Here is a 16,579-nt window from a genome sequence, read left to right on the forward strand (position 1 = left end):
AACTCAAGTGGCAGACTCTGCAAGAGAGGCGCTCTGCATCGCGGTGTAGCTTGCTGTCCAGATTTCGAGAGGGTGCGTTTCTGGATGAGGTATCGAATATATTGCTTCCCCCTACTTATATCTCACGAATGTAAAATTAGAGAGATTCGAGCGCGCACGGAGGCTTTCCGGCAGTCGTTCTTCCCGCGAACCATGCGCTACTGGAACAGGAAAGGGAGGTAATGACAGTGGCACGTGAAGTGCCCTCCACCACACACCGTTGGGTGGCTTGCGGAGTATAAATGTAGATGTAGATGTAGAGGTATATATGCCGAAGACACAAGCAGAGGACGAAGGGTCAGAAGAAGTATATCAGGATGCACAACGTCTAATTCAGTATGTAAACTCTGTAGTAGGGGAAGAAACTGAAAATGGTGTTAAGGGAGAATATGGATTTGATAATAGGAATGAGAGAGGAGAAAGACAGCAAAGTTCTACATTAAATTTCATCTTGTAATAGCTAATACATTGCTGAAAGTGAGGAGGTGTACTGGGAAGAGCCCTGTAAACACGGAAAGTTCCCATCTGGACTAGATCACGGCCAAACAGTGATTCTGAAATGAAATAGTGAATTGTAAAGCGTACCCGGGAGCGCATATAAGCTCAGACTACAATTTAGTAATAACGAATACTAAGCTAAAATTTAAGAGAACCACCAGGAACACTTGAAGGAAGTGGAATACTGAATTACTGAGGAACGATGAGGTGCATTTGAAGTTCTCCAAGGGTGCAGGTACCTCTATAATGAATAACAAAGTAGGCAGTTCAGTTGAAGAAGAATGGACATCTCTAAATAAATTATTTGATGAAATTGATTAGAGAAACATTACTTGCACCTTTAAGTGATGCTCGAAGTATGTATAGCAGCTGAGATGCTAATACGTTAGTGAGGTGAAGAAGACCGCTGAGTGAAATTCCACCAGACACATACCATCTAGTGTTGTTTAAAATTCTAAGATCATAAGTTAAACACTGAACTTCAAATTGTCATTTGGCACCTCATTTGCTGTACATAACTTCGAGCAGACTGAAAGACACGTCAAATGTTTCCCTAATCTATTTTATTTCGTTGTTTCAGACAAATCGTTTCACAAAATAATTGATTCCTTTCTCAATTTTTGTATTTGCTAATTGTATTCAGAAAGCATGAAATATAAGATATTTAAATATAAATCGGTAATGTATTATTATTAAGAGTCCACAGATCACAAGAAAGTAGAGAAGTTTCAATTCATGCTCTGATTTGTTACCTTTGGCACTTTACAGCACACAGCAGCTGTTTGTGAAATATTTCAGTTTTCCCTCAAATCGCTATTTAAGTTTTTATTAATTACCATGATTGGTTCACGAAGTTAACCTTCTTATTCGGAACTAGGCTTCACGCTGGTCAATTTGATAGCCCAATTGCCCATTCCTCAGAGTTAGTTTGGCTATGAAAATTCGGACAAAAGTTTTAACTCAAATTATTAATGTTTTTCTTAATCACCCTGATTACTTGCAAGCAATAAAATTTTTTTTCGGAACTAGATGCATCAATAATCAGTTAGATGCGCTCTACGAAAATTGCCCAAAAATTCTCCTTCAAATCATTAATTAAATTTTTTAATTATCGTGATTACTTTCAAACGATTGAAGCTTTTCTTGCAATACTAAACCTTACGCTAATCAATTTGGTACCTTATTTGTCCACATGCCAAATTTCATTTGGCTATGTGTAATCGGACAATAACCCGTTGTGTAATCTCTGGGAAATCCTTTATTTTCGCTCCGCTCGAATGTTTTATCAAAAAAGACAGTCACAAAATTTGGTCAGAAAATTTAAGTACAAGGTAGGCAACTGTGAATAAATCATTGGGTAGCACAAGAAAGGATTCAATCGATCGACTAAAAAGCAAGTACAAAAATGTTCATGAAAAGATTTGAATACTGAAACCCTAAATCGAAATGTCTGATGGAAAAAAGGGAAGAAATTGAGAAAGACATTATCGTCTGATGGACTCATTTAGCGTATAGAAAATGCAAAACAACTTTCGGAGAAATTAAAGCCAGAGGTGTCAATATTAAGAGTGCAAGAGGACTTACACTATTAAACGCACAACAGATAGGTGGAAATAATACCCTAAAAGCATCTACGAGTAGGAGGAACTATCTAGGACGTAATGGAAGATGAAATGTTAGGTAATCCAGTATGAGAGTTAGACAGAACAATGAACAACTTGAAATCAAGTAAGTCAGTGGCACAGACATTTCTTCGGAATTTCTGAAATTACCAGGGGAAGTGGCAACCAAACGACCACTGAAGTTGGTGACTAGAGTCTATTGAGACTGGGGCATGCCATCAGACTTCCTGAAAATTATTAGCCATACAATCCTGAACACAGAAAAGGTAGATAAGTGTGAAAACTATCGTACAATCAGCTTAAGAGCTCATGCATCGACGTATCTAGAATGAATAATATACACAAGAATGGAAAAGAAAATTGAGGATCCGTTAGATGATCAGTGGGGCTTTAGGAAGGTAAAGTCACCAAAGAAGCAGTTGTGACGTTACGCCTGGTAATGGAAGCAAGAAAAATCAAGACACCTTCTCTAGGATTTGACGAACTGGAATAATCTTTCGACATGTAAAATGATGAAAGATGTTCGAAATGTTCAGATAAATGCGTGCAAGATATAGGGAAAGACAGGTAATGTAAAATATGTACAAAAACTAAGAGGGAACAGTAAGAACTGAAAAACTACAGTACAATGGTCACATTAAAAAGGATGTAAGACAGGAATGCAGTCTTTCTCCTCTAACGTTCAAAATATACGTCGAAGAAGCTATGATGGATATAAAAGAAAATTTCAGAAAGAGAAGATTCGCTGACGACACTACCATCCTCAATGAGAGTCAATAATTATTATAGGTACTGTTGATGGGATGAGCCGTCTAATGAGTACAGAGTATCGGTTGAGAGCAAACCGAAGAAAGACGAAGATAATAAAGAGTAGCACAAATGAAATTAAGCTTATCCATTACGGATATTTTAGAACCCGTGACTGCCAATTGAATGTAAATACATAAAACTGGAACCAGGCACTTTTTTGAATAGTTATTTATTATTCCATAAACCGGTTTTCGAAACTTTTCAGGTTCATCTTCAGATGGTTTTTGGATGTCACATCAGTGTTTCTAGCATAATGCTTGGTGCTAGCTTGCGACAGTATGGGCGGCTTTTTGTTTGTGTGTGAAGTGATTTATCAACTGGCCATCAAAATGGAAGCAGACACACGGGCATTAACGGAAAAAAGCCGCCCATACTATCGCAAGCCAGCACCCAGCATTATGCTAGAAATAGTGATGTAACATCCAGAAAACCATCTGTAGAGGAACCTGAAAAGGTTCGAAAACCGGTTCACAAAATAACTATTCAAAAAAGTAACTGGTTGCAGTTTCATGCATTTACATTTACAAATGAAATTAGTGATGAATATAACATCAAAATTGGGAACGAAGGTGAAGATATTCGCTCCTTTCGAAACAAAATAATACAAGGACAAGAAAAGGACATAGACAGCGGACTAGTACAGGCAAAGAGGGCAATCCTGGCCAGAAGATGTCTATTAGTATCAAAACATCGGCCTTAAGCCATACATATTACAAAACTAGATGTATGTGTGTACCTACGTAGTTATGTATGCATGTTCCATATCTCCTCCTAAATCACTGCAGCGAATTCAACCAAACTTGGTACGCATATTACTCACTGTTTGGAAATCATCGCTGTGGGTTAAGAACTACCTACCTATCAAAGGGATGGGGATGGTGGTGAAAAAACACTGTAGCCCAGGACGAGCGAATATCCGTACTTTAGTCATCCAATATTTGAGAATGAGAACATTTAGTGACTCGCAACCAACTTAACACATAATTTCAAAACCTAAGGACACTTTTTCTCGCTGAGAACCCCACAAAGCAACAAAAGAAAAAAAGGTTTGTCGGTTACATTTTCGCTGTTCATTCAGTAATACTTCTGCATCATGCATGACGTTTTTATTTATTACTCCTTTGCCACTAACTTTATTCGCAACACGTTTCACAGATAGTATCCACATACGACGCTGAATGTACCTAGAAAAATATTTCAGTGTACGGCATATTCACAATACACTTGAAACTTCCTAGCAGATTAAAACTGTGTGGCGGACCGAGACTCGAACTCGGGACCTTTGCCTTTCGCGGGCAAGTGCTCCTCCAACTGAGCTACCCAAGCACTACTCACGCCCTGTCCTCAAAGTTTTACTTCTGCCAGTACCTCGTCTCCTACCTTCCAAACTTTACAGAAGCTCTCCTGCGAACCTTGCAGAACTAGCACTCCTGAAAGAAAGGATATTGCGGAGACATGGCTTAGCCACAGCCTGGAGGATGTTTCCAGAATGAGATTTTCACTCTGCAGCGGAGTGTGCGCTGATATGAAACTTCCTGGCAGATTAAAACTGTGTGTACACAGGCTGTGGCTAAAGGCCATGTCTCTGCACTATCCTTTCTTTCAGGAGTGCTAGTTCTGCAAGGTTCGCAGGAGAGCTTCTCTAAAGTTTGGAAGGTAGGAGACGAGGTACTGGCAGAAGTAAAACTATGAGGACGGGGCGTGAGTAGTGCTTGGGTAGCTCAGTTGGTAGAGCACTTGCCTGCGAAAGGCAAAGGTCCCGAGTTCGAGTCTTGGTCCGGCATACAGTTTTAATCTGCCAGGATGCTTCATATCAGCGCACACTCCACTCCAGAGTGAAAATCTCATTCCACAATACACTGCACAGACATATACCACACTGTTCAGCTGCGTGAAAATGTAACTGCTCGGGGAAATTAACTAGAGGTACAGGTGAAATATATGTACAAGTAAGTATGAAATATTTTAAATATATGTGAAGTATATGTTACGTGCATATGCACGCATAGCCACAGGTAGAAAGCTCATCCTAAACTCCTGGGAAGATTTCAGCAAATTTGTAAAACATGAGTTACGAGCTGGAAAGAAATATTGTGGGCTTTAGAATCACCAGTGTCCTGTTGAGGTGAGCACGATAACTTGGAGAGAGAAGGGGAAAAGAAGAGGTGGACAGACAGCGAGGGGGGAGGAGGAGTATGGACATGAATAGTGTGAAGGAGGATACAGACACAGAGAGGGGGGGGGGAGGGAGAAGATGGACAGAGACCAGGGGAGGAGGAGATGAAAAAAGGGAGGGCGAGGAGGAAATGGACAGAGAAAGGGAAGAGGAGAAGACGAACAGGGAGAGAGGGAGGAAGAGATGGACGGAGAGAGGGGCGAGAAGTAGATGGACAGAAAGAAGGACAAAGATAGGGGAGGATGAGCTGGACGAAAATACGGGCAGGAGGAGTCGGACAGAGACTGGAAGGGGGGAGGGGGAGAGGGGGAGGAATACATACCCAGTCAATGCCACGTATTCAGCTGGTCCGTACATAAGAATGGATATACTTATTGTATGTATATCTATATGGGCATTCCACATCTCTCCTAAACCACTTGACCAATTTCAACCAAACTTGGTACTCTTATCGCTTACTATCTGGAAAGAATCGCTGTCAGGTTAAGAACCATTTACCTATCAAGGCGCTGGGATGACGGGGTGAGAAAGTAGTGTAGCCCATGACACGCGAATAGTCAGACTATATTCATCCAGTATTTGAAAATAAGAGCATTTAGTGCCACGTAGTAAATTTTACACATAATTCCAAGAGTTTACGAAACTTTTTCTCGCTGAGAATCTTTAAATATGGAGGAAACATAAAAGTTTAACGCTTACATTTTCAGTGTTCATGCAGTAAAACTGCCACATCATTCTTTGCGGCTATCTCTATACGCAACACGTTTTGCAGACAGATCCAAATATGCCGTCCAGTGTACCCACGAAATTATACCATTTTACGACACATCGTTCAGGAGATACTGTGTCATAAACACTGAGCTGCGTCAAAACGGAACTGCAGGAAGAAATTCGCAAGATATATAGGCTAACTCTGAGTACAAATATGTGTGAACTACGCGTCAAATGTCTGTAAGCGATAAAAGTCACGTGTAGAAAGCTTCTCCTAAACCACTGGGTCGATTTCAGCTGAACTCGGTATGCAAACTACTTACTACCTGGAAAGAAATACTATAGGCGTAAGAACCAGGGTAGAAGTGATAACGTAGAGAGATATAGGGGTAGGAGGAGATGGACATAAACTGATGACCTTAGCAGTTAAGTCCCATGGAATTTCACACACATCTGAACATTTTTTTGAAAGGGAAGGGTGGAGATGGACAGAGAGGGAAAAGAGGAGGAGAAAAGAAAGAGGAGATGGACAGAGACAGGAAGGAGGAAGAGATGTAGAGAGAGAGGGGAAGGGTGAGATGGACAGAGAGAGGGGAGGAGGAGATCGCTTACAAAAGTCTGTAATAAATACATACCTAGGCAATGCCGGGTACTTAGCTAGTTAGTGCAATAAATTCCTGGGAATGTACATTCGAGGGAAGCATTGTACGTATGGAAATTAACCAAGGATTTGGAGAAAACCGGAATAGAAGAGGAGTAAAGTATTTGAGATGTGGTGCTGCAGAAGGATGTAGAACATTTGTTGTAATGACACGAAATGAGAAGGTCGTTGACAAAAAAAGCTGTAGTCATTATCAAAGGAACAGTTTCAGATAAAAAAGTTAGTGGAAGGACTAAAGCGTTTTAATAGTTTTATGGCTGTTTCTAATGTACTAAATGTGATGATTGCGCTGCCCAGGAACACATACATGTATACAAAAGCAACGCTCATGGCGAACACTTACCGTAATCTGTAGATCCGGTTCCATTGTACCCGAAGTAATAGAAGTGAATAGGTAGACTGCTGGAGTTAGCTACAGCCCTAGCGAAGGAGTCCGCTGGTTGTATGAAGTACAAGTCGGAAAACAGCTGCAAATAAACAAGTACATTAGAGAAATACATTGGAGACATTAGTAACGCGCATCAACAGATAAACAGTAGAACTTCAGAAGGATGTCTTAATCGTTTCTCGCAACAAGCACATAAAATGTTTCCCGATTGAACTCTCTCGCAACAACACTATTGGAAGAACAGTTCTTAGTCGCAGTGCTTAGACCACGAGATATGCGTTCGAGGGGAGAGGGGCTCAAATTTCTATTCTGTCATTCACATTTAGGTTTTCTGTGGTTTCCCAAAATGGTTAAAGATGAATACCGGAATGGCTCTTTTGCAAAGGACGCAACCGATTTCTTCCCCAGACTGCAGAATTCTAGGCTATGGCCGCCTGTAATGATATTCTCGTCGACGGATCGCTAAACCCATATCTTCCTCTCTTCCGATGAAGTGTTTACGCCGACAGCAGATAAATATTTTGCAGACCTTCTAGAATGACACACCATGCAAACTGCATGGACAACTTGCGTTCAGCTAAAAGACAGCTAAGTCAAAAAAATTAGTGCGCTTTCGACTTTTATTTTTTGGGGGAGATTTTAGGGCGCAAAACGTCTAAGGTCATAAGCGCCCAGTATAGAACCATAGAATGCTGGGACCGTGAGGGTAAAAAACAGTTGCGAGGTCCAATACAGAAGGAAGGAAAAACAAATCTAAAACGTCAAGACGTTACGGCAGAGTATCTAAAAGACATCGACAAGACACCGGAGTCTCCAGATAGAAATCAAATCTCTTTTGTCATATTACTGCTTTTTAAAAAACTTAAAACGCGAGCCACAGCTCGCACATCATCCGCGAAAATGTCCGGCAAAGCGGGCGGCAGCCCGATCCTGAGACGTAAGTGGCTAAAATAGGGACAGAGGATCAGGAAATGTCTGACTGTTAATGGCTGGATACAGAAAGGACAGCTGGGTGCAGGGTCGCTGCTCAACAAGTGGCGGTGACTAAAGCGGCAGTGCCCTATTCGCAACCGAGCTAACATTACTTCCTCATGGCGAGACGGCTGGGAGGAAGTCGACCAGACGTCTGGGAGAGGTTTGACTTCTCTGAGTTTGTTCCCATGAAGGGAGCACCAATAGTCATGCGAAAGTGACGTCATACACCGAGAGAGAATAGTACAAATATCTTGCGAGGGAACAGAGTAAGAGGCGGGCCGACCGAGATTGACTGCGGCCTTGTTTGCAGCATCAGCAGCGTCATTCCCAGGCACACCAACATGGCCACGCACCCAGGTGAATATCACTTGGGCTCCCCCATTTGGGAACAAATGGAGCCAGTCCTGGGTCCGTCGAACGATAGGGTGGACTGGATCTGGATCATCCAGGCTCTGAAGAGCACTGAGGGAGATAGAGCAGATCATACAGCGAGTGAACTGGTGCCTCTGGACGTAGTGAATAGCCTGATAGAGGGCAAAAAGCTCTGTGGTAAAAACTGTGCACTGGTCAAGAAGTCGGTATTGAAACTTATCAGTCCCGACGACAAAAGCATAGCCAACACCATGGGAGGACTTGGAGCCATCAGTGTACAAAAATATCCCATCGGCAAGTTGTGAGCGAAGTTCGAGAAATTTGCAGCGATAGGTCAGCTCGGAAGTCGAATCCTTCGGGAACGAGCTGAGGTCAAAATGAACACAAACCTGTGCCTGAAGCCAAGGTGGTGAAGGGCTCTCCCCCATTCGGAAAGTGGCACGAAGTGTGAACTGCAGCTGCTGAAGCAGGTGACGCAAGCGGATGTCGGGAGGCTATAGAGAAGAAACGTGCATCTCGTATTGGCGGTCAAGAATGGCATCAAAAAAAGGGTCAAAGGTTGGGTGGCCTGGCATGGAAGAAAGCGGACACGCATACCTACTGAGTAGGATGTCGCGCTGGTATGACAGTGGTAGTTCACCGGCTTCTGCATAGAGACTCTCAACTGGGCTAGAATGGAAGGCACCAGTGGCGAGACGGATCCCCAAACGTGTATTGTATTTAGACGGCGTAAGACAGACGGCCGTGCAGAGGAGTAGACAATGCATCCATAATCCAACTTGGAGCAGACAAGAGATCGATAGAGCTGGAGGAAGACAGTCTGGTCAGCTCCCCAAGAGGTACCACTCAATTCAAGAAGGACATTGAGGGACTGGGTGCAGCGTGCAGCCAGGTAGGACACGTGAGGAGACCAACTGAGTTTCCTATCGAACTTAAGCCCTAAGAACTTCATTGGATCCACGAACGGGAGAGCATTCTGGCACATTCGCCAGAAGTTGACACAAACGGATTTGGTAGCAGAAAAGCGGAAGCCAGTTGTAACATCCACGAATAGAGACGGTCCAGACAATGCTGAAGACAGTGTTGCAGGAGACACGTCCGCTGGAAGCTGCAATAAATAGCAAAGTCGTCAACGAAAAAGAGAGCCGGAAATGGCAGATGGAAGGCAGTCCATAATTGAGTTGATGGTTATGGTGAAGAGGACGACACTCAGTGCGTAGCACTGAGGCACCCCGTTCTCGTGTGAAAATGTGTGGGATAAGGAGGAACCCACACGTACCCAGAAAACTCGGTCTGTTAAAAATTCCCGTATTAAAGTGGGAAGACGACCACGAAGGCCCCATGTGTGCATAGTACGTAGAATGCCTGTCCGCCAACATTTACCATAGGCTTTCTCCAAATCAAATAAAACGGCCACTGTTTGTCGCTTCTGCAGAAAATTATTCATGATGAACGTCGACAGGGTGACGAGATGATCAACTGCTGAGCGGCTCTTTCGGAATCCTCACTGAGCATTAGTGAGAAGATGTTGTGACTCTGGCCACCACACTAATCGAGAATTGATTATGCCTTCTATCACCTTACAAACGCTGCTCGTAAGGGAAATTGGACGATAACTGGAAGGAAGAGATTTATCTTTACCGGGATTAGGTAGGGGAACAATAATAGCTTCACGCCAAAGGGTGGGAAATACACCGTCAGTGCAAAGACGGTTGTAGGTATCGAGAAGAAAGCATTTTCCTGCAGGAGAAAGATTCTGCAGCATGAGGACATCGGGCCCAGGAGTAGAAGATCTGGATGAGGAGAGAGTACGCTCGAGCTCCCTCATAGTAAAAGGAGTATTGTAGCATTCTCGATTCAAAGAGAGAAAAGAGATTGCACGAGCCTCCTCCGCCTGTTTCCGAAGAAGAAAGACAGGATGGTAGTGGGTGGAACTTGAAACCTCCGCATAGTACTTGCCCAAAGCGTTGGAAACATCGACAGGGTCGACTATGACGTTACCCGCCACAGTCAGACCATGGATCGGGGAGTGGGCGGTAGTCCCGGAAAGCCGGCGCAGGCCACCCCAAACGAGAGAGGAAGGAGTAAATCTGTTGAACGAGCTGGTGAAGGAAACCCAGCATGCATTCTTGCTTTACTTAATAGTGCTACGGCACTGTGCAAGTAGTTGCTTGTAGCGGATGCAGTTCGGTAACGTGGGATGACGGCGAAAGACATGAAGCGCACGTCGTCGGGCACGAATCACATTGCCGCACTTCATAGTCCACCTTGGGACCGAGACCCAATTGGGAGAAGTAGTAGTACGAGGGATAGAGGATTCGGCAGCTGAGAGAATAACGTCCACGAGGTGCTCGACCTGATCATCACAGCTGGGAAACGGCCGATCGTCAAAGACTGCCAAGGAGAAATATAGCCTCCAGTCAGCAAGAGAGAATTTACAATGAGCGGGTCACTGTGGCGGAGTATGATTGTACAGGCGAGTCACACAAGGGAAGTGGTCACTCGAGTAAGTATCGGAAAGAGCACACCACTGGAGATGTCGAGCGGGCTGGGCAGAGCAGATCAAGAGGTTTAAGTGGGAATAAGTGTGCGTGGTATCAGAGAGAAACGTGGTTTCGCTGGTGTTAAGGCACACAAGATTAAGATGATTAAGAAGATCCGCCAAAAGAAAACCTCTCGGGCAGGCGACAGGTGAGCCCAAAAGAGTATGATGGGCATTGGTGTCGCCGAGGAGCAGAAAGGGTGGAGGAAGCTGAACAACAAGCTGCATCAGGTCCGCCCTAGTGACAGCAGAAGACGAAGGGATATAAATGTTGCAAAAAGAAAAGGTAAATTTGGGAAGGAAAACATGGGCAGCAACTGCTTGCAGGTGTGTGTGCAAGGGGAAAGGACGATGACAAACACCATCTCTTAGAAACCGCATGACCCCACCATGAGCAGGAATCCCCAGCGTAGGGAAAAGGTCCATCTGTAGCGAAGTAAAATGGGAAAGAGCAAAATGGTCTTGAGGATGTAGCTTGGTTTCTTGGAGACAGACTACAAGCGGACATTGTGATTGCAGGAGCAGCTGGAGGTCCGCCCTGTTAGACCAAAGGCCACGGATGTTCCATTGTAAAAGGTCCATAAAATTTAGGAACACCGGAGAATAAATAAGAAAAACGGCCACTGGAATCCACAGGTGGAGGATCTTCGTCCATCAACTCAGTGGATCAACGGAACTTCCCTGGTGTCGGTCAGTTGAAAAGGACCGACGAGTCGAAGAAGGCCGACGAGTCAGAGAGGGGGAAGACTGTTTGCCTTTGGATGATTGTTTTGACTTTTGGTGATTGACAGAAGAGCCAGACGGCTGCGAACTCGAGGTATGCAAGAAATCTTCCCGGAAATAATCCCTTTTGAAATGATGGTTCGCTGGCTGCATTGCAACCGTCTTCGCCAGTGAAGGCGAAGAACGGGTAGCAGAATCTACAGCCCAGGAAGCAGGAGACGGAGTGTCAGCTTGAAGACGAGGTGACTTTGCCACCACTAAACTGAACTCTAAGTCACAAGTTTGCGTAGCCATGTTTATCGTGGGACAGGGAGAGGCTAACATGGTGCTGTAGCTTCCAAACGAAGGGACATTCGACTTATGGTCCGGGCAACAGGAAAAGGTACCTTCTCCTTCACCCTTATCTCCTGAACAGCCCGCTCGTCTTGATAGACGGGACAAGAACGAGAAAAAGCAGCATGTTCTCCATGGCAATTAATGCAGCGGGGGGAAGGAGGTGGACAGGTGCCCTCGTGGCTATCCCTGCTACAAGTGACGCATTTGGCTGCGTTTTTACATGACGTGCTGGTATGACTGAACTGGTGGCATTTATAAACCTCAATGGATTGGGAATGTAAGGGCGCACAGAGATGACTTCATAGCCTGCCTTTATCTTAGTAGGAAGCGTTGACTGATTGAAAGTCAGGAACAATGTGCGAGTGGGCACCAAATCGGCAGCGTTCTTCTTCATAACTCGATGAACATCAGTAACGCCCTGATCCGATAGATAAATAGTTATTTCGTCCTCCGTCAAACCATCCAACAGGACGGGACGTGTTAAGCGTCCTGTGAGCCTCCACTTTTATAGGATATTCGTGGGGGATTTGGGCCTTGAGTAATTTCTGGGCGTGGAGAGCACTATCAATTTACAAAAGCAGAGTACCATTGCGGAGAAGAGAGCATGACTTCACAGGGCCGGCGATGCCATCCACGCCTTTCTGTATAGCAAAGGGGTTAACAGCAGCAAAAGTCTGGTTTTCGTGGCACGCTCCTTCCAGCCGGAGGCCCTCCAAAGGGGAGCCTCCTGCCTTAGGTGATTGTCCTCACCTTAGGTCACACCTCCCGAACGACAGACGGAGGGACCAATCAGCAGAGGAGGAAGGTAACAGCTTAGGCAGTCACCCCTCCCTGGGCCTGGCCTGTACCAGGGGGTACGTGAGGGCCCTACATGCCAACCCGGGGCTGGGAATTACCTGTTACCCAGTCTCCTGCTACGCGTCAAACGCGTGGGTGGCAGTCAGGCACACACAGGGAGGAGAAGAAGAGATAAGAAGGAAAGGAAAAAAGAAAGAAAGAATGGCCTCAAACGCCACGGCGGAGGAAAAAGAGAGCAGAACAAGGAAAGAGCAAAGCAAGGAAAGAAAGGAACAAAGAAAGCGGAACAGGGAAAAAACTGAACAGGGAAAGAGTTAAACAGGGAAAGAGCAAAACGAGAAAAAAGTAGTACAGGGAAAGGGCAGTACAGGAAAAGAGCAGTGCAGGGAAAGAGTGGTACAGAGAAAGAGCAATACTGGGAAAGAGCAGTACAAGAGATAATATTGCTACAAGCAAACCAACGCAAATGAGCTTCAAGAGCCCATGGAGGCACGAGACATCTCCCCAAGAGAGGGGAAAAGGACAGGAGAAGAAGAGACAAGCTGCACAGAAAGAGAAGGGGAGCTGCGAGGGCTGGGGCTCCGTGGTCGCCAAGCATGACTCACCAAAGAGCGGTGAGCCCCCTGGGGGGACTTCCGACTTACAGTACATTGCATATCAGAACTAAAAATTTGATCCTAGTCTTTGTAATACATTTTCGTTAGTAAGTGTAGGGAATAAACTACTATGTTTCAATTCCCTGCACCTCTCACTATTTTCGAAACTCAAATATTAGTCGAGGCTGATTCTAAGTCAGTCAGTCGTTCTTTAGCTGATTTCACTTCCTGTATGGTAGGCACCTAGATCTAAGACTGTGTCAGCGTGGTTAATAATATCATTTATAGTTCTTAATTGCGATGAATGAAAGCGTTGTACAGTTTGGTATTGAAGTTCTTACAGTAACTGAAAACTGTATTCGTGAACAGAAGGTGAAGATTATTACGTGAGATGAATGGTGCTTTGACCACGATATAGTATCTTACTACACGGTTTTGACGAAAAGTGTTTTTGTATCACCAGTATCAGATATATTCATTTTAAAATGTGTATCCTTTTTTGATTTGTTATTTATTTGACAACCCTACAGCCATTTCTAATACTGTACAGTTACTATTATTATTTACAGTATACAGGGCAAGACAGTTAAGATAGACTACCTCAGATATTGTATGTCCAGAATGAATAAATATATAGAGGTGTGGTTTTCGCCAGGTTATAGCGGACAATATGGAGAATTTCCTGACGTTCTCAAGTAATTTTTATAGTTTGTAGTCGCCGAATTACGACACCGATTTTTTTTCCTAGTGGAACTAGTCAACGACATAGCATGTGCGGGACACGATCAAATAGTATTAAGGTAACAGCGCCGCCAGCCACTGTCTGACCTTCAGGAGAAGAGGTTCCACAAATGCCAAAGATAAGCAAACAGGTAACTCAGGTACAGTTCATGTCTTTATTATAACAGCTGTCATACCAAATGCTCAAAATGTGCACCTCGAGTTTGCTACACGCTATAAAGTGATGCTGGAGAAGCAATATTGCGCGTTAAATTTCATCTATAGTTAACGGCAGTACAGGTCCGTGTTATAAGGAATTTCATGCCTTCGTTAGTCGTTGGTGTTAACCTGGTATAACTCTGTTTCAATTTTTGCCACAGTTGAAATTCCAATGCTCTCAATATATTATCTTAAGGCACATGTCATTACATGCGCGGAATGGAACGGCCATCCGCCATTTTGGTACCACACTAATAGTCTTCTGTCCAGTGGGATTTTTTCCAATAACTGCGGCAGCAGCATATCTTAAGAACTCGAGATACTCGTGTGTATTTGGATTACCATCACTAATATCGAGACCAACGATGTGGGTCTTGAAAAACACGCTGCAAACGTTGACAGACCAAGAGAGTTGTTTTTAAACACTTCTTTGAATTTTCAACTCGTCAGTTATTGCATATTGCGAAGATTTACTTGCCCATGGTTTGTAAACTATGCTTCGTCCTAAAAAAAATATTTGCGTAGATATGTCGCATCACTTTGCACTTTTTACAGATAACTTACGGACAACTGTAACCAACTTCGGAAATCATTTCCATGAAGCTGTAGATGCAGCGAAATGCGAAGAGAATGAAATGCAATGGACTGCAGTGTTCGGAGAACTCTCGTTTGGTTGATCTCTCTCGTACTTCCGCGATGCCTCTAGTGACATTTGCATTGTATGTTACTGCTGCTAAAATGCTAATTTCGTTTCTTTCATCACTTGCTCTTCTTTTTCCTCGGTATTTCATTCTCCACCTCCAGTTTCTGGAACTTTTTCTCAATAATGTTTGTGAAGACAGATTGTGTGTGCTTGGCACGATTTGGATACTTTTCAGTATACAACCACACAGCTGTTCTAGTAGTTTAGCAACATTCGCCATAAACGATATTCACGTGCTCGACTGTCTTGTATATTGTGAATGTTTCAATAGCTTTACGAGAAAGTTATGTGATTGCTACAACAGCGAAACACAGACTGCTGCGCCACAAGCGTACATATAAACACTGATTTACGTGATTGCTTACCTTTGGTATAACAGGCAGGCGTTTGTGGAACATCATCAAAAAAATGGTTCAAATGACTCTGAGCACTATGGGACTCAACTTCTGATGTCATTAGTCCCCTAGAACTTAGAACTAGTTAAATCTAACAAACCTAAGGACATCACACACATCCATGCCCGAGGCAGGATTCTAACCTGCGACCGTAGCGGTCTCGTGGTGCCAGACTGCAGCGCCTAGAACCGCGCGGCCACATCGGCCGGCGGAACATCATCTGCCGACGGCGTTACAGAGGTTTGCGACGCTGTTGTCTTGATACTATTTGATCTAGTGCCATAAATCTCATGCCGTTGAAATTCTCTTAGAAGCTTCTGTCAAATGCCACAGAAAAAAGCATATAGTTCCAATAGAAAAAAGACACAAAGTCGATGTCGTAATTCGGCGACTATAAACAATAAAAATGACTTTCGAACATCAAGAGATTCCCCATATTGTCCGCTATAACTTGGTGGAAATCGATCCTCAATATGTTTATTCATTTTGGATATATTTGGGGTGGCCAGTCTTTGCTGTATATTGACAGTTGGGTAGCAGCTACTGAAAAGTCCATTAATAAAATAAATAATAAATTTGACGACCAAATAACAGATGTTCGTCTTCTACTACCTTTCACAGTGAAAAGCTGCTTTTTCTCTTAATTTCTCTGAAAAGCAAACCACAACTGAGACACATGAGGAAATAGTGGAAATAACGAATGTGAACACAAATACAGAAATAAGAAAATACGTAACTTAAGAAGTGCAGAGAGATTTGCAAAATTAAGGTTAGGTTTGTATAGGATGAAACACAAAGATTAAAATTTGTTTTTTACGATATTGTCGAGAAGACGCCAACTGAGACTTGTCTCTATTATTATCACTATCTGAAAACATGACATTCACCACAGTTATAGGACCACACAAACAGATAACATAACAGAAATGATAAGCAAAAGTTATCAATGGACAACAAAAGGTAAGAGAATAACAATACAAGTGGTGCTCGTGTTAAAAAAACACCGAGAAGGTACAATGCATTATAAATCAGGAAGATAAGTAATGGAATACGATAGGAAACCAGGTTGAGCAGACAGCTCAGATTATTGGAGGATGTAATGGAGATGAAGTAAATTGAACATTGAATAACTTTAAGTGACAGGTAATGCGCTACACTCCATTAAAGAATTTATTGGGTAGGCAACGTTTAATAAGTGAGTATTGAGTAGGCAACATATGGTTTGCTTCGAATTATGAGAAAAAGTAAAGTTTTGAACTATAAGCAGGCTGATAAATACTGAGGGAGGCGCGTAG

The 16,579-nt window shown here is 43.5% G+C and overlaps 1 protein-coding gene across 1 annotated transcript in view; it reads right to left on the reverse strand.

Moving 5' to 3' along the window:
* Positions 1-16,579, reverse strand: part of LOC124622224 (juvenile hormone esterase-like) — a 103,891-nt gene that overhangs the window by 20,560 nt on the left and 66,752 nt on the right. The window contains exon 8 of the mRNA XM_047147877.1: positions 6,861-6,984. Coding sequence (XP_047003833.1) covers positions 6,861-6,984 — 124 coding nt within the window. The remainder of the gene's footprint in view (positions 1-6,860; positions 6,985-16,579) is intronic.

This window comes from Schistocerca americana, chromosome 7, assembly GCF_021461395.2.
Source record: "Schistocerca americana isolate TAMUIC-IGC-003095 chromosome 7, iqSchAmer2.1, whole genome shotgun sequence".
Lineage (NCBI taxonomy): Eukaryota > Metazoa > Arthropoda > Insecta > Orthoptera > Acrididae > Schistocerca > Schistocerca americana.